Raw genomic sequence first — 24,372 nt, forward strand, 5'->3', positions numbered from 1 at the left:
AATAATCTCAGAACATTTCTAGAAAAAACAAGGATATTTCTGAGTTTGAAAAGTCCCCAAAAACACAAAAAAAAATCTGAAATTTTCAGATTAATCTCAGAGATATTCTGGGAATAACAAAACCAAACAAAGTCAAATGTTTTCAGGAAAATATCATTCTGAAATGTAGACATTTTCTGTGATTAATCTCAAAATTTCTTAGAAAAGAAAGGAGTAAATTTCCACCAGAAAACTATCTACAATGGCCCCAAATATAAGAATAAAGCATAGTGTCATCATGTTTTTCCTCAGACTAAAATACTTTATTTTCACGATTGTGACTTTACTCCTCTTTTTCTATCTACAGTATAGCTAAAACATTATTGTAGTCACATAAAGTCCAAATAAAACATGTTAAAATGTATTTTTCCTAGTGTCTGTAAAGGCCCAAACATCAGAAAACTCTTAACAGGGAGACAAAATGTCAGCATTTGCTGTATAATTGTGTTTTAGTTGAACGTAGTGACGGTTAAAACTCAAGTAAACCAGTAAAAAACAAGCCAGGTTTAAATTAAAAATGTCCCTTTTATCCTCTCTTCAGATGGAATCAATCACGAGTCGCCGGAACCAGCCAGGCAGGACGTGAACTCTGCCGGTCGGCGGCGGTTTTCCATCCTGCTGCTCAGCTCTGCCCTGATGCTCCTGGCAGCCATTTTGTCTTTATAGCGGCCGAGGCTCCTCACCGGGGAAAGGACTGTCCTGGTTGGACCACAGCTCGCCGCTCTACACCTCCCTCTTTAAGGAGCACTTTTTAAAGAAATTTAAAAATAACAGAGGAGAATCTCTCTGTTTGACAGGGGAAGAGACTTCGACAAGCGAAGCCTTTTGCTTGTTTTCGTCGACTTTGTGACTCTTCGCGGCGGAAGAGCCTCGCTGTAATCCACAGCACGCCGATACTTTCACCGTTATTTTTAAAACGTTCCCTCTCGGGACACCGTCCGTCTACACAAACGCGACACTAATTAGCTCGAGTAGCAACGAAGCACAGCAGGATCCTGAAAAAAGTTTACAGACATTTTTTTTCCCTCCCCTTTCTTGTGGTTTTTTTTTTTTTTTTTTGGGAACTACGTGTCACTTCGCTGCGGGAGGAACAATGGCGGACGCTGCTGCTGTGATGACTTAACCTTCCTCTCAGGTTAGAAAGGACACATCGTCACGGACTGTGGAGCCGTTAGAAAAAATATTAAGGAAGCACTCATCTCTTAGTGTTTGGACAGAATCAATTTAATGATCAATTAATGCATTTATTTGTCGTTTTTTTATTTTTTTTTTATTTTATTTACCATGTAATTGTAGCAGCCAACACGGGTGTACAGTAAAGTATTTGAACGGAGTCCAGGCAAAATGGTGGACTCCTTGACCATTTTGCCTGGACAAGGAGTTTTACCAGGCAAAATGTTATTTTCCTATTTATTGTGCTTTTTTTCTGTTCTGGTTTAGTCTGCAAGTGCAGTTAGAACGGTAATAAAAACAAAAACCCATCACAGGATGTTGGCTCATACTACACTTACGTTTGGAAAAACAAAAAAGGGAAAAAAATAAGAGTTTGTGTCCGTTTTGGAATGATCACATGTGATGGATCTAGTTGTTTTTAACAAAAGTTTAGGAAAAGAAGAAGAGACTGGTGTGCATCAGGGTGTAGAAATCGAGTATTTGTGTTTTGAATTTGCCACTGATGAATGTCACGAACGTAGTTTTGCTGTTACACTCTTGTTTTCGTGGATCACTATTTACACCGCTACTGTAAATACAGGCAAATTTAAAATTCAGGGATGTATCCGTGCCGAACATGAGATCAATAAAAAGAACAGCTTTTTATGCCAATCTAGAGGGAAATTCCCCTTGATTAATACAAAAGTACGGAACTCAGCAAGGGCCAATTGCCAAAAAAAGAAACAAAAAGGATGAAGGTGGGGAAATAGTTTAAACTATTGGTAAATTGCTTATTTTGCTTTCACAATTTAATATTTTTAAAATAGACCCCACACCAAGCACCCAACTTAACACTCCTCGAAATGTTTAATAGATAAAACAATTCACAATTTCAGTAGAATAATTTCTACCTATAATTTGGTTGGATGATCTCAGTAGAAAACTCATAAAGAAATAAGAAATAAATGTTTTTCTAAATTGTTGGTGCCGCTCTATAAAAAAATAATGTGAGAAATTCACCTTGAATAAGGAATATGTTACCTGGTTAGTGCCAAGAGAAAATTAAAGTTATAGTAAGCTCCCAGTAAGCCGTTTAAATATTTTCACGTATGGATTTTATATTTTTATTATTCCCTCTACAAACAACTATTGATGTTTCACGAATTCAAACTTAAAAGTTTAATATCTTTAAAATAAATCACATATACACTCCTCTCCACAATTATTAGCAACACGAGTAGAGTTGAAAAAATGTTTTTTAAATTAATCTATTTTTGCACTAGCACAACTCCAGCTTGAACATTTCTGAAACCTCAAGCTTTTAATTTTGGCACATTTTTTGAGTCTTGGATAAAATAATCAATGTTAATGTTTTTGTAATATAAATAATTGGTGGCACAGGTTTTGGCATTCTTAATTTTTCTGACAAACAATTTCAGGAAAATTCCCTTAGGCAAGTAAAAAAAAATATGGAACTCAGTTAGTGCCAGATGTTGAAGTGATTTTAAAAGTGGGGAAAATCAGGTCAGGTCTTAAAGCAGATTGCTTTAGTAAGCAGTTTGGACAGATTTACTTATGTAAAATATATATTCACTGAAGTTTAGAAGTTTCATTAGCTTTGAATGTCCATATATTTGAAATAATTCACACATCCAAACACTGTCTAAAATAATTGGCACTTCTGGTTAAGATGCATAAATCAATAAATTGGAGTGAAAATCTTTAGTTGGGATTTTAAAAAATTATTCATTTACAAAAAAAATCTAAATAATTGGAACCAAATTATTATTATTGCCCTTAATTATTAAACTAATTGAATAAATAAAATGTTACCTGATTTCCAAAACCATAATTGTTTTTGCTGATGGATTTTCTATATTGTTATTTTTTTCGTCAACAAATATAGAGAGCTGTTCATACACTGCAAAAACATAAAATCTTAATTTTGGTCTAGTTTCTAGAATATTTAAGATAAGACAAAATTAACTTTTCAGCAAGATATGAGATTGCTTAAGTAAACAATTCCTTAGATGAAAAAGTGCTAGTTCTATTGGGAGACAATTTCACTTATACACATTTTCCCATGTAATAGGATCAAAAATACTTGGTAAGATTTTGTGTTTTTGCAGTGTATGTTAATATCTTCAAAATATACTTCCCACAAATATTGGCACCCCCTACAAAAATATGTTTTCATTTTTACAATCTGGCACAACCTGGGCTCCGTATTGGGTGAGATTTATCAGTGAAACGGCAAAAACAATTTACAGCGCAGGCAGCAGAGTTGGGTTGCCGGCTGAGTGATTCAGTTTCTGTGTTTGATCCTGGGTAACGTGTCGTCTGAACAGAAAATACACCATGTACCCCTGCGTAGCGGTTATTTCTGGAATGAAAAATTGACCCCCAGAGAAGAAGGAAAACACAGAGTGTGGTCGATGCAACCTGAGCCTCCACCAGTAAGGGGGAAACGGGGGACTATAAAACGCGTGGAGATGGTTTCAATGCTACGCTCCATTCATATTCAGTCAGCTGGGAAAGCACAAAGCCTCGTGTTGGCTGCTTTCTCCAGAAAGTTCAAAAAATAATCAGGATTTACACTGAAAGTCAAATAATCAAAAACGTAATGAGTCACTGGGGAATTTTAATTAAGGTTAGCATATGTTTTAATTAACACATTTTAAGAAAATTATTTTGTTACTGAATTAAGTGTGAATTTATTAAACTTTGCATTAAAAAAATACAATTTAAGTTTTCAGAATACATTTTTAAAAATATTAAAAGAGAAGCTTTAATAAAAAAAAATTGAGATGTCAGAATAATTTTTACGAGAATGTAATTATGTATCATATAAGTGTAAGATATGTAATAATTACAAGTCTTGTTAGAATTATAACATTTTTGAACTCTTACAAACTTTTACAAAATAGCAAAATAAACTTTTTTATCCTAATTTTAAGTGAAAATTGTTTCTATAAAAGTTTTGAGAAATGTCCTTTGTGAAGCTCAGTTTTTGTATTATTTAGAGAATCAGAGAAATTCCCATTGAGGAGTCAAGCTAACATCTAAACTTTCATTTTTCACTTTTGTCAAAGTAAAAAATGGTTTTCATATTCAATTTCATAATCACTTATTCTTGCTATATATATTTCTTTTTTAAAAAGTGGAACCACAAATAGCTCTGATCCGATAAATTTAGGAGCTTTCAATTAGCTCTGCTTAGCTAAACTGGTTACTTAAATTGAGTGAAGCTAAAAACTAAACTGTCACTAGCTGTAAGTTTACTGTTAGCTTGAGTATGTATATGTTTGGCTAGCTGTTGAATAGCTTTTAGTTAGACTCCAAGTAGTTGTCAACTTGACTTTAAAAAACTATTAATTTGACACTTTCTTTAAGTAGTTAGCTATACTGATGTTAGCTTAACTTTGATTTGCTATTAGCTTGATGTTGACAAACTTGAGCAGAAATAAGCTTAGCATTAAGTATCTGTTAGCATTATTTTAACTAGCCCCATCAAGAGTATTAGCGCAACTCTAAGTAGTTGTTAGCTAGATTTTGGTGGATGTTAGCCCAACGCTGATTAGCTTCGAGCCTGGTTATATCTGAACTTGACTACCCCAATTTGATTTGCTATTAGCTTGATGTTGACAATTAGTTTGACTTTATGTAGCTGCTAGCAATAGTTTAGCTAGCTCCTATCAAGATATGCTATCAGCTCAACTCTAAGTAGCTGTTAGCTAGACTATGATGGTTGTTAGCCCAGCTCTGAGTAGCTTAGCTCGAGTGCCTCAATGAGAATTTCTCCTTGATTCTCTTATCTGAAATAACATTTACCAGCTTTCTAGTCCAAAGAAGACAACAGTTGAACACAAACCCATTGTAGAAACATTTTACATTTAATTTATATCTTTTAATTTTGCCAATTCCCAAACGGTGAAACACTACTGCTCAAAAACTCAAACATTTCATAAAACCCTGCCTTCTTTTTTTTTTTTTAACTAGTAAATCAAAACATTCATAATGTTTGGTAAACTGAAACTGATGAGTAAAACCGCTGGAGTTCCAATTTAAAATGTAATTCAAGATCTCTTTGCTAATGCCCTTCAGCATACGACATTTGGAGCTGATTTTGTTTGTTTTAACTGGGTAGAATTATCGCCTTCATCCGTCAGCGACCTTTTTCTAGATTTTATATATTTTTTTCTCTCTTCCTCACAGTTGTATTTCTGTTTGGACTGAATTTAAACCCAAGGGTGAAACCAGACCACTGTGGTATTCACTTGAAAAGACAAAACATAATCATTTAATTCATAAACTGATGTCATGAATAGCTCAAAAACAAAAAAAATGGAGTCAAAGAGGTGAAATGGTTGAGTGACTTTTCCTGTTGAGACTTAACATTATAAACACATCTCGGGTTAAATGATCGCCTCCCGTCGGCCTACAGTGACAAATACCAGTCGGATCTTTTCCTGGATACTGTGTATCCCAACGGTTTAGTCTGTTGTAACCCACTCTGTGTCTCTCAGCACCTCTTTTTAAGGACGACTCAGTCGACGCATTATGAACAAGTTTGATACCGAACTTGCCGCCGACTTTCATTTTGTATGTCTTTTGTATAAAACAAGAAAAACAAACGGCCTCGTATCTGTAGATATGTTTGTCCAGATAGCTCGTATCAGACATGCAGTACGGTCGCGTTGCAATCATTGATCGCCGAGTGGAAAGTAGGTGGGTCTGTCCAACTGTTTCTGTTTCAGGCTTCATGGTTCTGTTTTCACATTCAGCTGTTTGTTATGGCGGAGTGTCAGGGACATTCCTGGAAAAATAAAACTACAAGAGTAGAGCTGCAGTTTTACGAGAATAATTCTATTACCAGAAGAACATCGTAATATTATCACTGTATACAGTTTTATCCTTGTGTCATTTTGATTTTATGCTCTTAAAATTATAACTTTACTCTCGTAATGTTATTTTAAATTTTCTTTGCATGGCCCTAATAGTCTGTCAGTTTTAGAATCCAGTCAATGGGTTGGATTTCATCAAATACTCATGTTTTATTATGAAAATCTGCAACATGGACGGTGAAAACGTTTCCTGATGGACTTCTTCTTCTTCGTCACCTGATTTAGGTACCTTGTAGCTCCTACCACCTCCTCCTCCTCGTTTTTCATCATCTGTTCTTCTTTATCTAATAATCTGACGTGTGTTTTTGTCGGTGGGAACATTTTTTGCTACCACAGAAAGACGTGGCTGTGGCACAGAACCGCACACTTGTTTTAACGCTGTAGTGACTGAACCTTGTGCCTAAACGAGCCCCGTCTAAACTCTTCTAACGTCCCGTCTCTCACCAGACTTTTCTACAAGAACATGGCCATGTCTTTGTAAATACACGTGTTGGAGCAGCTATGACTAACTGAAAGAAACAAAAAAAAAAAGGTTTAATAAATACTTCTTTGTGGTTGTAATTGCGGTGTCTGATCTGTTTCATTAATCTCGCCGTTGAGTGCCAGGTTGCGAAGTGGAAAAACGTCCGGAGAGTGTGATGTTTGTCTTGGTTGGGTCTGGGGGTTGAAGTGGCTGTACAGCTGCTCCCCCTGTAATCTGGCGGTAATTTGCAGACTGGAATAACAAAAACAGAAGTGGCTTGAATTAATCTTGTGGGAATGTGCAGCGCTTCGGGGAGTTCTGCCAAGAAAACGCCGTCTCACGCGGTTTTGTTGCTCCTCGCTCCGGTCTGCCTCCTTTGCTGTCGGCTTCAATTTTTCACCTGCGCTCTCCGTGTCAGACCTCCTCGTTCCTCCCTGCTGTAACCGGCTGCACGTACTTAAAGATGGGATTGTGTTTAACAAGGATCAACGCAAATACGATGACAAGTCATCAGGCAGGACTCTGAAACCTTCTGGCTAGCTGTTTCCACTCTAAGGAACAGCTAGCAGGATCGTGGACCATATTGAACATTGCTACGTTTACACCTCAGGTCTTTATGCTACCTTGTGATCCTTTTTTTGTTGTTTTGCAAGGCCTTCATACTACTGTATTTTCTGCACTATAAGGCACCTAAAAACCTTCAATTTCCAACAGTGCGCCTTATATATGGACCAATATTGAGCCACAACAGGTCTATCAGCTACGGTAAGCAGCCGCCAACTTCATTTTCGCCCGTAGAAGAAGAAGCGCGTGGTGCATGCTGGGATAGTTGTCAGAACGCTGGTTTGTAATCTATTAATAAAGTTTGACTGACCTATCTACCTACTGACCGTCTAGAATCAGGTCGTCTGCAGGTCATTTAGCATCACGTTCTCCACCAACATGCTGAGCGCTAACGGATACGGGTCGCCATCGTCCGGTCGAGGAAGGCTCTCCTCGCCAACAGGAGTCGGACTGTTTTGTTGATATTCCCTTGAGTGCAGCTCCATCTAGTGGATGCATAGCGTAACTCCAGCCTCTACTGTAGCGTCTATTCTATGCATAAAATACGGTACTAATTAAATGTGACCACAATTGGACTTTTGTGTGAACGGTTTACAACCCCAAAGTGACCCGGATGCATGTAAGAAGAAAACTGATGTCAAACATCAACACTGTTTATAAAAATAAAAATGGACGGAGGTGTTTATTGTTACAAACTCATAAGACAAATGAAGCTAATAAAAAGACAACTAATAGCATCGACCTTTTAGTTGAAGTGAACTCTGGTTCGGTTTGAATGCGTATGTGAACACCAAGAGGACTGGAGACCGCTGCAAAGGCAGGAAGTGGACTACAGCGCAGGGCATTCTGGGTAAATACAACTAAAACAAGAGAAATCCTACAGCATCTGACCCTACTCCATTTTTGTTTACATTTCGTAAAGAAGAAAGTGTGCTCTTCAGAGGTTTTCATGTTTCCTTCAGTGGTTCTTGGTGCAGCGCCCCCCACAGGCCTGGAGGGGAACAGGATGCTAGCTGAAGATGTAACAGAGTTTACCGGAACATCAGGAGTAAAAGAAATACCTTAAATGTGCGTTCACACCAGCCCTGCTTAGTCCGCTTTAATCAAACTCTGCTTTGTTTGCCCAGAAAGTTCTGTTCGTTCGGGGATTTGTGAACGCATAATTTAACTTTACTTTGTACAAAAATAAGCTCAGCCCACAAACCTCGGTCTCGGTTTGGCTGAAGTGAACTCTAGTGCGGTTTGAATGCATATGTGAATGCCAAGCAGACCAGAGACCACTTGTGGACTGTAGCTCAAGGCATTCTGGGTAAATGCAACCAAAAACAAATTGATGTTTTGTCAAAATCTGCAACAATTTGTCTGCAAATGTAAATGAAGAAAAGACAAACCAGGAAAAAAGTTTGTGAAATCTCTGAGTCTAAAAAAAAAAGTTTTCTTTCTACACTAAGAGTCAAGAAACCCAAATTCAGCGCCACCTACAGGCCTGCTGTATACATGAACATGAACATGCATCCATTCCTGTGATTTGGCTCCCTCCGGTAGATCTTGTGCTCCACGCTGTCAGGTGGAGAACTGTGGGAACGTCTCCTGCTGGCCTTCCCACTGATAACCAGCCTCCTGTTATCTGCAGCTCTCAGGGCCTGAGAAAATAAATCAGTCCGCCTCTTCTCTCCCGCTCCTCGTTTCCCAAACACCTGTATCAGCCGTTGAGACGCAGATCTTCTGTAAATCCTGGAGCGTGTTCTCTGTGACGATGCAAAGATCAACACGAGACTCGAGCAGCTGCTGATTATCCAGCAGGGATCGCTGCGGTTGTGAAAGGTTCCCACGTGTTTGTTTGGTCTGGGGTTACAGATGTGTTGGGTTCATGCAGCTGAACACAAATTATCCCGTTTCTGGACAACAGGCTTCGGTTTCAAAGGAAAGACGTTTCAGCGGGAGGCTGATTAGCAGCAGAGGCCACTGTTAAATCACAGCACAGTTTGATTTAATGTTACACAGACAATTTCTAACAACGATTTATTACTTTTTCTGACCCTAATTTCAGAATTTATGAGGAGTTGTTTGTAAAATTAGAGTCAAAAATGAACAACAATAATTTACATTACTTAGCCTATAATAAGATAAAAACAAGGGCTCATGTTTTCACCATATTCATTCATTCATAAATGTCACAGTTTCAAACTAAATATATAGTTATGCTAAACATTTGTCATCAAATATTTAACATGCTAACTATTAAGTTTGCTAGCTAAATATTTAATTTGCTTACTAAACATTTGGCTAGCAAATTAAATGTTTAGTTAACGAGCTAAACATTGTGTCAAACCAAATATTTGGTTAGCAAACAAAACCTTAATATCTAACTAAATATTTAGCTAGCAAATGAAGTACACTGTAAAAAGAAAAAGTTGAACGAACTTAATTGAATTGCTTCTATGGTATATTCTAATCCAACTCAATTTGTTAATTTTTAAACAAATGTATAAGTCAGTCTTACTCAAATCATTGAACTTACACAACACTTTTCCAGTCACTTTTACTACTCAAAGCACTTCATATTAGAGTCACATTCACACACCAATATCCACATGTGGCAGGAAGAAGCTGGAATTGAACCTACAACCTTCTGATTACAAGACAACGACTCTACCCACAGAGCCACAGTCACTTACTGGGGAATCTGTCCTGGTAGCTTGAGTGGGAAACAAATATGGTGTTGAACTTAATTATTTCAAGTAAAGTCAAAGTAAAAAGGTCCATCCATCCATTTACACCCTTGTCCCTCAGTGGGGTCAGGAGGGTTGCTGGTGCCTCTCCAGCCAACGTTCCAGGTGAGAGGTGGGGTCACCCTGGACAGGTCGCCAGTCTGTCGCAGGGCAACACAGAGACACACAACCATACACACACACACTCTCACACCTAGGGGCAATTTAGAGAGGCCAATTAACCTGACAGTCATGTTTTTGGACTGTGGGAGGAAACTGGAGTACCTGGAGAGAACCCATCATGCACAGGGAGAACATGGAGACTCCATGCAGAAAGACCGGGAATCGAACCCAGAACCTTCTTGCTGCAAGGCAACAGCTCTACCAACTGCGCCACTGTGCCGCCCTATTTCAAGTAAAGTAAAAGTAAAAAGGTCCTTTAAGGAAAAGATTTGTAACTTTTAAATTAGAGTGTATTTAGTGGACACTGTAAAAAGAGTTTTTCAAAATATTTAGTTTGGAACAACTTAAAAGTTTGAGATAACTTTCTGTAGAATTAAGACAAAGATATTTTAAATGTTTATTAAAGAAAATAAATGATTTGAGTAAGAGTGACTTCAATCTGTTGTCTTAAACATACTTAATAAATTTGTTAGATAAAATTAACAAATTGAGTTGGATGATTAGAATATATTGAATTGGTTAAACTTAAATTAAGTTGGTTCAACTATTTTCTTTTTAGAGTGTAAGCTTTGAGTTAAATGAACACAAAACAGTAAGTTATCGTAGCAAAAGCAAAAGAATTAAGTTAAATTAATGTAAATAAGTCCATAAGATGAACTTCAGCCGAAAAAACACTTTTTAGAGTGAATTTACTAAACTACATATTTAGTTATTAAGCTAAATATTCAGTTTCAAATCAGGACAGTTTAAAATTTTCCAAGTCCAGTCGGACTGGATGGAGAAAATCTGTAAACATAAAATGCTCTCAATTGGACTTTGGGTGTTAACTTTGACTAGGCCATTCTGAGACATACTGGGAATGTAGAACCTCCAACTATTCTTGAAAATACTAAAACTCTTCTAATTTCCTGAGGGGAAAATAACAAAAATAATATTTTTGCTTAAAATTTCAGTCTAAAAATGTTTAAAACTCTTATGGGTTTTTTTAATCACAAATGTTGTGAAATATCTCAAAATTTGCCAAATTAAGTTTAAAAATCTAAATTTTTGCAACGTGTGATAAATTCAGTGTAGAAACCAGGAGGATGTACGTGATGCAACGTTCTTAAGCTCATTAGAGAAACTTTCCTCTTTTAAAGAAGAATCATTTAATTTTTCTCATTTTGGGAAAACAAACAGAGTGAAACTTAAATCTGTTACTGCTTTCCATACATTTTCTTTGCCGCAGCATTAATCTCCTCGTTCCGGTTTAAATAAATCCAGATCTGAGGGAAAAATCCCCCCTCAGGAATCTAAGCTGAGTGGTTTCCAGGTTTGACGCTTTCCGACTCCAGACTCGTTGTTTTCCCGATCAGTTTTCCTCTGATCGGAACGTCTCGTCTCGATTTGATGTCATGGGGAGAAAACGCCGCTCCCTCCACTTCATTTCCCGGATCTTCCTCCGTAGAGCGCCGGGTCGAGGTGAATCAATCGTTTTTCCTCTGGTTTTGAACCAGCAGCCAAACGCTGCGAGTTGAGCTGGCGACCGTCTGAAACCCCGAGGATGAACTCATGTCAGGAATCATCGCAGAGCGCGGCGTGTTCCCCTGATGGAGGCCACAACGGCACGGCGGCCATTTCTGCCCCTGCTGCCATGATGAAGCAGTTCGATGTAAGTTAAAAACAGAGGCTGTGAGCTGAATGAGACGCTGGAAGCGCAGAGAGCAGAGCGACGATCTGCTGACGGGGCAGAAGACGCCGAGCTCGGCAGATTACATCCAACAGCTGCACAGAAACAGGGCGGGGAGGGGCGACAAAGGGAGCTGCGGGGTGGAAACCACCAGCTGATTGGTTGATTTTATTCACCTGGTTAAAAAGGTTCATCCATTCATCCACCTGAAAACTGAAACTTTGACCTGCAGTAAATCAGGAGTAGATTTTATGCTGTAATCAAACATAATCACTACAGTGATAATCACTCAGCACCACTGAGCCAACGGCGTTGGCTCAGTGGTGCTGAGTGACACGGTGTTGGCTCAGTGGTGCTGTGGGACACGGTGTTGGCTCAGTGGTGCTGTGGGACACGGTGTTGGCTCAGTGGTGCTGTGGGACACGGTGTTGGCTCAGTGGTGCTGTGGGACACGGTGTTGGCTCAGTGGTGCTGTGGGACACGGTGTTGGCTCAGTGGTGCTGTGGGACACGGTGTTGGCTCAGTGGTGCTGTGGGACACGGTGTTGGCTCAGTGGTGCTGTGGGACACGGTGTTGGCTCAGTGGTGCTGTGGGACACGGTGTTGGCTCAGTGGTGCTGTGGGACACGGTGTTGGCTCAGTGATGCTGTGGGACACGGTGTTGGCTCAGTGGTGCTGTGGGACACGGTGTTGGCTCAGTGGTGCTGTGGGACACGGTGTTGGCTCAGTGGTGCTGTGGGACACGGTGTTGGCTCGGGTGCTGTGGGCTCAGTGGTGCTGTGGGACACGGTGTTGGCTCAGTGGTGCTGTGGGACACGGTGTTGGCTCAGTGGTGCTGTGGGACACGGTGTTGGCTCAGTGGTGCTGTGGACACGGTGTTGGCTCAGTGGTGTGGGACACGGTGTTGGCTCAGTGGTGCTGTGGGACACGGTGTTGGCTCAGTGGTGCTGTGGGACACGGTGTTGGCTCAGTGGTGCTGTGGGACAGAGGAGAACCTGAGTCGTTCCCATCAGCTCATTCAGTTCAAACTGACATGAACTTCATGGCGTTTTGTGTTTAATCAGGAGTAAAAACTCGTTAAATCGTTTAACTCTTGTCACATTAAAGTGCGGCACAGCGCCATCTGCAGGCTGTCAGTGTATTTGCAGCACGTTTACAATGAAAACTGCAGCCTCAGCACGAAACGCGGAGTTTGGTGAATGATAAAAGTTATCAAAACAGAGGATGCAGATGTGCTGACCAACGCAGCAGCTGCAGCGTTCAGCCCTCAGTAGCTGCAGCACAACAACAAGCTGAGGCTCATGGGACGGCAGGTGTTCGCTCCGCCTGGGGCCCCCAGGGGCCACCTGGCTCCCACCAACACAAACAGTATGGAAGGACACACGTCCCCCATACGACGTGGCGGCGCGGCGTCCCAGGAGCCGACTCACAGACGGGGCAACTCCACACACACACACACACACACACATAAAAACACACACACGCCGCTGAGACAAAACTGGTACAAATAACTGGAGCAACAACGTTCCACATGTCAACATGGCCGATTGATTTTATGATTGTCATAAAATCAATATGTCAAAAACAGTTTTTATGTGGTTTTTGGTGAAAAAGAGTTAGAGCAAAATGGAAAAAGGAAAAAGTTTTATTTATATATTTCACTTTTTCAGCAATAAAGCAGCTCAAAGTGCTTAAACTCATTTTCCATTTGTGTCGATAAGACAAAAAAAGTGCCAAAAATCTTAATTTCAGAAATGTACAAGAAAAAAACTGTTTCAAAAGTCAACAATTTGCAAGATAAAATCAGAAATATTTAGATTAATTTCATAAATTGTCTGGAAAAAAGACACATTTACATAGAATATAAAAATTTACATAGAATGTTTTTGCAGCAATTCCCTTTTTCTGCAGATTTGTTTTTGTTCATCTCTGTTTTATTCTTCTTACAACGTGAAATTCCCACGTTGGAAACCAAAGTAATGTTTATTCTTTTGTGTCCTGGCTGCTGTTTGTGTTTTCTGCAGAAACCTGTGCTAATATTACTGGCATGAATATCGAATTACATGTTAAATGGAAACACTGGTTTCACGGGGATCTGAACCAGTTCAGTTTCATGTTGTTCACATATCCAGTGGCTAATGGCGGAGGGTCTGTGGCCAATGCCACTGAAGAACGGGACCATAAGTGGAAAATCTCAGCACAATGAGTCATTTTCACATAATATCTAAGTTGACAACCAAGCCTGTGTAGAGTGCAGGCAAAAGGAAATGTGCTCCTATGTTCAGTCTAGTCTTTAGAAATCAATGGCTAGCAATTAGGAGGCCCAACTAATGCAAATGTAGTGGGAAAAGGACAAACACCAATTACCCGCCTGGCAGCGTCTGCATGTTTTTACAAGCTCTTTGTGTTGAGACCAACGTTGGTTTGGATTTTTATTATTTCAGTTGTTTTTACGGCGATAAAACGACTAAAACCAATAAAGAATGAAGGAATGACATCTAGTGCTTACTTTTCCGTCTGAACAATCTTTTTTTAATTGGCCTGAGAAACAGAATTTTAGATTTTCGTCGATTTTAAACAAGAATTATCAACTTAACAGACATGAATTAGCTCAAGTTCATCCCAGTTTGTTATCATCTGACTTGCTGAAATAAATTAACTCTCCAGTCATTAGAACATGTTAAAGGTTTCAGAAGGCTTTGCTGTGGAGAAAAATAACTAAACTAGAAAATTCCTGCAGAAATTTTAAAGGGGCATGCCAAAGTGTGCCCGTCGGCTTTGAGCCAGTGTTTTTATACTAAAAATTAGCATTAATGCTAAAGAAAGCTGCAACGTAGTCAATAACCTGTGGAGAGGCAGAAGCATGTAGAATAATCTGTACTTGTACCATTCATTATGTTAAAATTGATGCATATGCTAAAATTAGCCAATATGCTAATGTTAGCTCAAATGCTGGCAGTAGGATGTGGAGCAACACGACCATGTTGTTTTAATTTTACTACTCTATTCAGTATACTAAACATTTCTAATTAATGAGAAAATTAGGTAAAAGCTAACTTTAGGTAAAAGTGCTAGTGCACTAGTCATAGACAGTGAAATGCTAACTTTTGTACAAATGCTAATGACCTGCCTTGCTGAGCATCACCGCTCTTTTCCTACGACTACTCTTCCGCTCTCTGTCAGGTTTGTGATCTGTAGCATCACAGGCGCTGCGTCTGTGCCGCTGGTTCCTTAAAGGAGCAGCGACGTTATTTTCTGTCCATAGACTTTTAATCAGCTATTTATTCTTATTTATGTCAGATTTTAACATGGGGGGACATATGTGTAATGGTTATAGTCTTGAATCAGTAGTATAATGCTGAAAACACAAGCAGTTGTAAATACCAGTAAACCCTACAGTGCAGTCCTGGGGAGCTGCAGTTCCAGACACTCTGTTCTTCTGTTGCTATGGTAATTAATCCCTGCAGCTGTGAGAGCCAAAGAGCGGGAAAATCCTCTTCAGACACAGTTTCTATACTTGGGAGACACCAGGCGTCAGTCTGAAGGACCCTGACAAAAAGCATAAGCCCTAGCAAATTTTTGTAAACATTGTACATGAGCAGGCATGTGTATCTATGTTATGACCAACTTTCAGACCAATAGGGCGATATTTATGCCTGTGAGGGGGATTTAAAAAGGGTTTTTGAGTCAGCCATAAACAGTCCTGTGTGTGTGTTTCATAGAGAAAGATTACTGATTCTGTGAGACACAAAATCTCAAATTTTTTCGTTTTTATTAATTTATGTAATCATTTTAACTCCAATCCCCAATAAAAGTAATAGCTCACTTGCCGGGATTGAGCCGCACGTTTTGATACCACTTTTGTGGGTCAGCATGCAGCGGTACGAGCCGCATTAACGGTAACGGAAGAATAATAAATTATATTTACTAGAAAATTCCTGCAGAAATTTTAAAGGGGCATGCCAAAGTGTGCCCGTCGGCTTTGACGCAGCGTTATGATGTTAAAAATTAGCATTAAGCAATCATGCTTAAGAAAGCTTCAGTGTGGTCAATAACCTGCGGGGAGTCAGAAGCATGTTTTCTTAAGCTGTACTGTACGGTAGTATGCGCATTTTTGCTCATTTTAGTATGTTGCATAAGCTAAAATGAGCCAAAATGCTAACAATAGCATGAAAGCTATTGGAGCATCAGTAGCATGTTGTCTGTCATTACTTGCGTCACACATGGCAGACCAATCCTTGCTCCGACCAAGCTTCCAACCAAAAAAAACCTGACCTGTGTAACAGGTCACAAACACGACAAAAGTCTTTTTAAATCCTGAAATTATTCAAATAAATTCTTCATAAACCCAATATATTACCCGGATAACAGTTTATATATTAACCTGATAACAGTTTATGACGGAGTATTTCCTTGCAAACGGCTACGTTTTTAGCCTTAGCTCTCTGCTAAAAGGAAAAGTACAACACGATGAAAATGTAAGAAAATAAACACAAACTCACCAAAACCGATGTAACTTAGTTCTCATTAAATCCCAGTCAGTTTTCGACCAGGTAATTTATGTTTTCTCAACTATATTAAGCTTTTCGGTTCATCACCGCTCTTTTCCTACGAATCCTCTTCTGCTCTCTGTCAGGTTTGTGATCTGTAGCATCACCCAGGCGCCGCGTCTGTGCCGCTGGTTCCTTAAAGGAGCAGCGACGTTATTTTCTGTCCACAGACTTTTAATCAACTATTTATTCTTATTTATGTTAGATTTTAACATGGGGGACATATGTGTAATGGTTATAGTCTTGAATCAGTAGTATAATGCTGAAAACACAAGCAGTTGTAAATACCAGTAAACCCTACAGTTCAGTCCTGGGGAGCTGCAGTTCCAGACACTGTGTTCTTCTGTTGCTATGGTAATTAATCCCCTGCAGCTGTGAGAGCCAAAGAGCGGGAAAATCCTCTTCAGACACAGTTTCTATACTTGGGAGACACCAGGCGTCAGTCTGAAGGACCCTGACAAAAAGCATAAGCCCTAGCAAATTTTTGTAAACATTGTACATGAGCAGGCATGTGTATCTATGTTATGACCAACTTTCAGACCAATAGGGCGATATTTATGCCTGTGAGGGGGATTTAAAAAGGGTTTTTGAGTCAGCCATAAACAGTCCTGTGTGTGTGTTTCATAGAGAAAGATTACTGATTCTGTGAGACACAAAATCTCAAATTTTTTAGTTTTTATTAATTTATGTAATCATTTTAACTCCAATCCCCAATAAAAATAATAGCTCCCTTCTCGGCATCGAGCCGCACGATTTGATACCACTTTTGTGGGTGGGCACGCAGCGGTACGAGCCGCATTAACGGTAATGGAAGAAAAATAAAGAAATAAATAAAGAGACATTCTATTGGGTGTAGAACAATAGGTGCCTGCCATGCAATGCATGGAGGCAGTACTGACTTGCTTCGCAAGTCAGTACTGCTCTCCTTATGCATTGCTATGGCATGCCCCTAATAATAATAAAGAGACATTCTATTGGGTGTAGAACAATAGGTGCCTGCCATGCAATGCATGGAGGCAGTACTGACTTGCTTCGCAAGTCAGTACTGCTCTCCTTATGCATTGCTATGGCATGCCCCTAATAATAAAGAGACATTCTATTGGGTGTAGAACAATAGGTGCCTGCCATGCAATGCATGGAGGCAGTACTGACTTGCTTCGCAAGTCAGTACTGCTCTCCTTATGCATTGCTATGGCATGCCCCTAATTAAAGTAAAACCGTTGGTATATCTCAAAATGTAACAATCCATTTTGTTGTCAGAAAAGTGAAAGTTTCATTTCTTGCAAGTGTTTAATTATAAATTTTATCCTGTTGAGGGCAATATACTAACGTGTCATCGTAAAAGTTGTTGTTGCTTAGCGCTTTAGCATTAGCTTCTGCCAAACACTGCGTAGATGTAGCATGTTAGCAGAATAGTTTATGATCAATGCTTTACATTTAGCGTAGCTAGCGTCTTACCTATCAGTTTTCACCACTGCAAATATCTAAGAATAAAAAAAACACATGTGCTAGCTTTTTAGCTAGTACCTCCCACTACTGCAGATATATAAGGATATTAAAAACAAATAAAAAATACATAATTGTAAATTTTTGGGTCGCAGCTAGCTTCTTAGCTAGCTGCACTGCAAAGCAGTTTTTAAAAAAAAGACATTTGTAACGTTGCGAAGTGGAAAACGTCCGGAGAGTGTGATGTTTGTCTTGGTTGGGTCTGGGGTTGAAGTGGCTGTACAGCTGCCCCCTGTAATCTGGCGGTAATTTGCAGACTGGAATAACAAAAACAGAAGTGGCTTGAATTAATCTTGTGGGAATGTGCAGCGCTTCGGGGAGTTCTGCCAAGAAAACGCCGTCTCACGCGGTTTTGTTGCTCCTCGCTCCGGTCTGCCTCCTTTGCTGTCGGCTTCAATTTTTCACCTGCGCTCTCCGTGTCAGACCTCCTCGTTCCTCCCTGCTGTAACCGGCTGCACGTACTTAAAGATGGGATTGTGTTTAACAAGGATCAACGCAAATACGATGACAAGTCATCAGGCAGGACTCTGAAACCTTCTGGCTAGCTGTTTCCACTCTAAGGAACAGCTAGCAGGATCGTGGACCATATTGAACATTGCTACGTTTACACCTCAGGTCTTTATGCTACCTTGTGATCCTTTTTTTGTTGTTTTGCAAGGCCTTCATACTACTGTATTTTCTGCACTATAAGGCACCTAAAAACCTTCAATTTCCAACAGTGCGCCTTATATATGGACCAATATTGAGCCACAACAGGTCTATCAGCTACGGTAAGCAGCCGCCAACTTCATTTTCGCCCGTAGAAGAAGAAGCGCGTGGTGCATGCTGGGATAGTTGTCAGAACGCTGGTTTGTAATCTATTAATAAAGTTTGACTGACCTATCTACCTACTGACCGTCTAGAATCAGGTCGTCTGCAGGTCATTTAGCATCACGTTCTCCACCAACATGCTGAGCGCTAACGGATACGGGTCGCCATCGTCCGGTCGAGGAAGGCTCTCCTCGCCAACAGGAGTCGGACTGTTTTGTTGATATTCCCTGAGTGCAGCTCCATCTAGTGGATGCATAGCGAACTCCAGCCTCTACTGTAGCGTCTATTCTATGCATAAAATACGGTACTAATAATGTGACCACAATTGGACTTTTGTGTGAACGGTTTACAACCCCAAAGTGACCCGGATGCATGTAAGAAGAAAACTGATGTCAAACATCAACACTGTTTATAAAAATAAAAATGGACGGAGGTGTTTATTGTTACAAACTCATAAGACAAATGAAGCTAATAAAAAGACAACTAATAGCATCGACCTTTTAGTTTAAGTGAACTCTGGTTCGGTTTGAATGCGTATGTGAACACCAAGAGATGGAGACCGCTGCAAAGGCAGGAAGTGGACTACAGCGCAGGCATTCTGGGTAAATACAACTAAAACAAGAGAAATCCTACAGCATCTGACCCTACTCCATTTTTGTTTACATTTCTGTAGAATTAAGACAAAGATATTTTAAATGTTTATTAAAGAAAATAAATGATTTGAGTAAGAGTGACTTCAATCTGTTGTCTTAAACATACTTAATAAATTTAGATAAAATTAACAATTGAGTTGGATGATTAGAATATATTGAATTGGTTAAACTTAAATTAAGTTGGTTCAACTATTTCTTTTAGAGTGTAAGCTTTGAGTTAAATGAACACAAAACAGTAAGTTATCGTAGCAAAAGCAAAGAATTAAGTTAAATTAATGTAAATAAGTCCATAAGATGAACTTCAGCCGAAAAAACACTTTTTAGAGTGAATTACTAAACTACATATTTAGTTATTAAGCTAAATATTCAGTTTCAAATCAGGACAGTTTAAAATTTCCAAGTCCAGTCGGACTGGATGGAGAAAATCTGTAAACATAAAATGCTCTCAATTGGACTTTGGGTGTTAACTTTGACTAGGCCATTCTGAGACATACTGGAATGTAGAACCTCCAACTATTCTTGAAAATACTAAAAACTCTTCTAATTTCCTGAGGGAAAATAACAAAAATAATATTTTTGCTTAAAATTTCAGTCTAAAATGTTTAAAACTCTTATGGTTTTTTTAATCACAAATGTTGTGAAATATCTCAAAATTTGCCAAATTAAGTTTAAAAATCTAAATTTTTGCAACGTGTGATAAATTCAGTGTAGAAACCAGGAGGATGTACGTGATGCAACGTTCTTAAGCTCATTAGAGAAACTTTCCTCTTTAAAGAAGAATCATTTAATTTTTCTCATTTTGGGAAAACAAACAGAGTGAAACTTAAATCTGTTACTGCTTTCCATACATTTTCTTGCCGCAGCATTAATCTCCTCGTTCCGGTTTAAATAAATCCAGATCTGAGGGAAAAATCCCCCCTCAGGAATCTAAGCTGAGTGGTTTCCAGGTTTGACGCTTTCCGACTCCAGACTCGTTGTTTTCCCGATCAGTTTTCCTCTGATCGGAACGTCTCGTCTCGATTTGATGTCATGGGGAGAAAACGCCGCTCCCTCCACTTCATTTCCCGGATCTTCCTCCGTAGAGCGCCGGGTCGAGGTGAATCAATCGTTTTTCCTCTGGTTTTGAACCAGCAGCCAAACGCTGCGAGTTGAGCTGGCGACCGTCTGAAACCCCGAGGATGAACTCATGTCAGGAATCATCGCAGAGCGCGGCGTGTTCCCCTGATGGAGGCCACAACGGCACGGCGGCCATTCTGCCCCTGCTGCCATGATGAAGCAGTTCGATGTAAGTTAAAAACAGAGGCTGTGAGCTGAATGAGACGCTGGAACGCAGAGAGCAGAGCGACGATCTGCTGACGGGGCAGAAGACGCCGAGCTCGCAGATTACATCCAACAGCTGCACAGAAACAGGGCGGGGAGGGGCGACAAAGGGAGCTGCGGGGTGGAAACCACCAGCTGATTGGTTGATTTTATTCACCTGGTTAAAAAGGTTCATCCATTCATCCACCTGAAAACTGAAACTTTGACCTGCAGTAAATCAGGAGTAGATTTTATGCTGTAATCAAACATAATCACTACAGTGATAATCACTCAGCACCACTGAGCCAACGGCGTTGGCTCAGTGGTGCTGAGTGACACGGTGTTGGCTCAGTGGTGCTGTGGACACGTGTGGTCGTGGTGCTGTGGGACACGGTGTTGGCTCAGTGGTGCTGTGGGACACGTGTTGCTCAGTGGTGCTGTGGGACACGGTGTTGGCTCAGTGGTGCTGTGGGACACGGTGTTGGCTCAGTGGTGCTGTGGGACACGGTGTTGGCTCAGTGGTGCTGTGGGACACGGTGTTGGCTCAGTGGTGCTGTGGGACACGGTGTTGGCTCAGTGATGCTGTGGGACACGGTGTTGGCTCAGTGGTGCTGTGGGACACGGTGTTGGCTCAGTGATGCTGTGGGACACGGTGTTGGCTCAGTGGTGCTGTGGGACACGGTGTTGGCTCAGTGATGCTGTGGGACACGGTGTTGGCTCAGTGGTGCTGTGGGACAGAGGAGAACCTGAGTCGTTCCCATCAGCTCATTCAGTTCAAACTGACATGAACTTCATGGCGTTTTGTGTTTAATCAGGAGTAAAAACTCGTTAAATCGTTAACTCTTGTCACATTAAAGTGCGGCACAGCGCCATCTGCAGGCTGTCAGTGTATTTGCAGCACGTTTACAATGAAAACTGCAGCCTCAGCACGAAACGCGGAGTTTGGTGAATGATAAAAGTTATCAAAACAGAGGATGCAGATGTGCTGACCAACGCAGCAGCTGCAGCGTTCAGCCCTCAGTAGCTGCAGCACAACAACAAGCTGAGGCTCATGGACGGCAGGTGTTCGCTCCGCCCGGGCCCCAGGGCCACCTGGCTCCCACCAACACAAACAGTATGGAAGGACACACGTCCCCCATACGACGTGGCGGCGCGCGTCCCAGGAGCCGACTCACAGACGGGCAACTCCACACAACACACACACACACCATAAAAACACACACACGCCGCTGAGACAAAACTGGTACAAATAACTGGAGCACAACGTTCCACATGTCAACATGGCCGATTGATTTATGATTGTCATAAAATCAATATGTCAAAAACAGTTTTTATGTGGTTTTTGGTGAAAAAGAGTTAGAGCAAATGGAAAAGGAAAAAGTTTATTTATATATTCACTTTTTCAGCAATAAAGCAGCTCAAAGTGCTTAAACTCATTTTCCATTTGTGTCGATAAGACAAAAAAAGTGCCAAAAATCTTAATTTCAGAAATGTACAAGAAAAAAACTGTTTCAAAAGTCAACAATTTGCAAGATAAAATCAGAAATATTTAGATTAATTCATAAATTGTCTGGAAAAAAGACACATTACATAGAATATAAAATTTACATAGAATGTTTTTGCAGCAATTCCCTTTTTCTGCAGATTTGTTTTGTTCATCTCTGTTTTATTCTTCTTACAACGTGAAATTCCCACGTTGGAAACCAAAGTAATGTTTATTCTTTTGTGTCCTGGCTGCTGTTTGTGTTTCTGCAGAAACCTGTGCTAATATTACTGGCATGAATATCGAATTACATGTTAAATGGAAACACTGGTTTCACGGGGATCTGAACCAGTTCAGTTTCATGTTGTTCACATATCCAGTGGCTAATGGCGGAGGGTCTGTGGCCAATGCCACTGAAGAACGGACCATAAGTGGAAAATCTCAGCACAATGAGTCATTTTCACATAATATCTAAGTTGACAACCAAGCCTGTGTAGAGTGCAGGCAAAAGGAAATGTGCTCTATTTCAGTCTAGTCTTTAGAAATCAATGGCTAGCAATTAGGAGGCCCAACTAATGCAAATGTAGTGGGAAAAGGACAAACACCAATTACCCGCCTGGCAGCGTCTGCATGTTTTTACAAGCTCTTTGTGTGAGACCAACGTTGGTTTGGATTTTTATTATTTCAGTTGTTTTACGGCGATAAAACGACTAAAACCAATAAAGAATGAGGAATGACATCTAGTGCTTACTTTTCCGTTGAACAATCTTTTTTTAATTGGCCTGAGAAACAGAATTTTAGATTTCGTCGATTTTAAACAAGAATTATCAACTTAACAGACATGAATTAGCTCAAGTTCATCCCAGTTTGTTATCATCTGACTTGCTGAATAAATTAACTCTCCAGTCATTAGAACATGTTAAGGTTCAGAAGGCTTGCTGTGGAGAAAAATAACTAAACTAGAAAATTCCTGCAGAAATTTTAAAGGGGCATGCCAAAGTGTGCCCGTCGGCTTTGAGCCAGTGTTTTATACTAAAATTAGCATTATGCTAAAGAAAGCTGCAACGTAGTCATAACCTGTGGAGAGGCAGAAGCATGTAGAATAATCTGTACTTGTACCATTCATTATGTTAAAATTGATGCATATGCTAAAATTAGCCAATATGCTAATGTTAGCTCAAATGCTGGCAGTAGGATGTGGAGCAACACGACCATGTTGTTTTAATTTTACTACTCTATTCAGTATACTAAACATTTCTAATTAATGAGAAAATTAGGTAAAAGCTAACTTTAGGTAAAAGTGCTAGTGCACTAGTCATAGACAGTGAAATGCTAACTTTTGTACAAATGCTAATGACCTGCCTTGCTGAGCATCACCGCTCTTTTCCTACGAATCCTCTTCTGCTCTCTGTCAGGTTTGTGATCTGTAGCATCACCCAGGCGCTGCGTCTGTGCCGCTGGTTCCTTAAAGGAGCAGCGACGTTATTTTCTGTCCATAGACTTTTAATCAGCTATTTATTCTTATTTATGTCAGATTTTAACATGGGGGGACATATGTGTATGGTTATAGTCTTGAATCAGTAGTATAATGCTGAAACACAAGCAGTTGTAAATACCAGTAAACCCTACAGTGCAGTCCTGGGGAGCTGCAGTTCCAGACACTCTGTTCTTCTGTTGCTATGGTAATTAATCCCTGCAGCTGTGAGAGCCAAAGAGCGGGAAAATCCTCTTCAGACACAGTTTCTATACTTGGGAGACACCAGGCGTCAGTCTGAAGGACCCTGACAAAAAGCATAAGCCTAGCAAATTTTTGTAAACATTGTACATGAGCAGGCATGTGTATCTATGTTATGACCAACTTTCAGACCAATAGGGCGATATTTATGCCTGTGAGGGGGATTTAAAAAGGGTTTTTGAGTCAGCCATAAACAGTCCTGTGTGTGTGTTTCATAGAGAAAGATTACTGATTCTGTGAGACACAAAATCTCAAATTTTTTCGTTTTTATTATTTATGTAATCATTTTAACTCCAATCCCCAATAAAAGTAATAGCTCACTTGCCGGGATTGAGCCGCACGTTTTGATACCACTTTTGTGGGTCAGCATGCAGCGGTACGAGCCGCATTAACGGTAACGGAAGAATAATAAATTATATTTATAACTAGAAATTCCTGCAGAAATTTTAAAGGGGCATGCCAAAGTGTGCCCGTCGGCTTTGAGCCAGTGTTTTTATACTAAAATTAGCATTAATGCTAAAGAAAGCTGCAACGTAGTCAATAACCTGTGGAGAGGCAGAAGCATGTAGAATAATCTGTACTTGTACCATTCATTATGTTAAAATTGATGCATATGCTAAAATTAGCCAATATGCTAATGTTAGCTCAAATG

At 40.0% G+C, this 24,372-nt stretch overlaps 1 protein-coding gene and 1 long non-coding RNA gene across 8 annotated transcripts in view; one reads left to right on the forward strand and one right to left on the reverse strand.

Annotated features, from left to right (window-relative positions):
• LOC103474014 (ephrin-A5b-like) overlaps positions 1 to 24,372 on the forward strand; it is a 127,416-nt gene that overhangs the window by 81,296 nt on the left and 21,748 nt on the right. For 4 of the 5 annotated variants that reach the window (XR_014090089.1, XR_014090090.1, XR_014090091.1 and 1 more), the window contains exon 5: positions 581 to 1,174. Coding sequence is in view for 1 of the 5 variants with exons in the window: in XM_008424718.3 (XP_008422940.1) it covers positions 581 to 705 (125 nt within the window). In the remaining 4 variants the exon portion in view is untranslated. Of the gene's footprint in view, positions 1 to 580; positions 6,657 to 24,372 lie in introns of those variants that run through there. The other variant, XM_008424718.3, reaches the window with a different exon arrangement.
• Positions 1 to 24,372, reverse strand: part of LOC145554061 (uncharacterized) — an 80,670-nt gene that overhangs the window by 27,527 nt on the left and 28,771 nt on the right. The window lies entirely within an intron of this gene.

The sequence above is a fragment of the Poecilia reticulata genome, chromosome 12 (assembly GCF_904066995.2).
Source record: "Poecilia reticulata chromosome 12, P_reticulata-male-v2, whole genome shotgun sequence".
Classification (NCBI taxonomy): domain Eukaryota; kingdom Metazoa; phylum Chordata; class Actinopteri; order Cyprinodontiformes; family Poeciliidae; genus Poecilia; species Poecilia reticulata.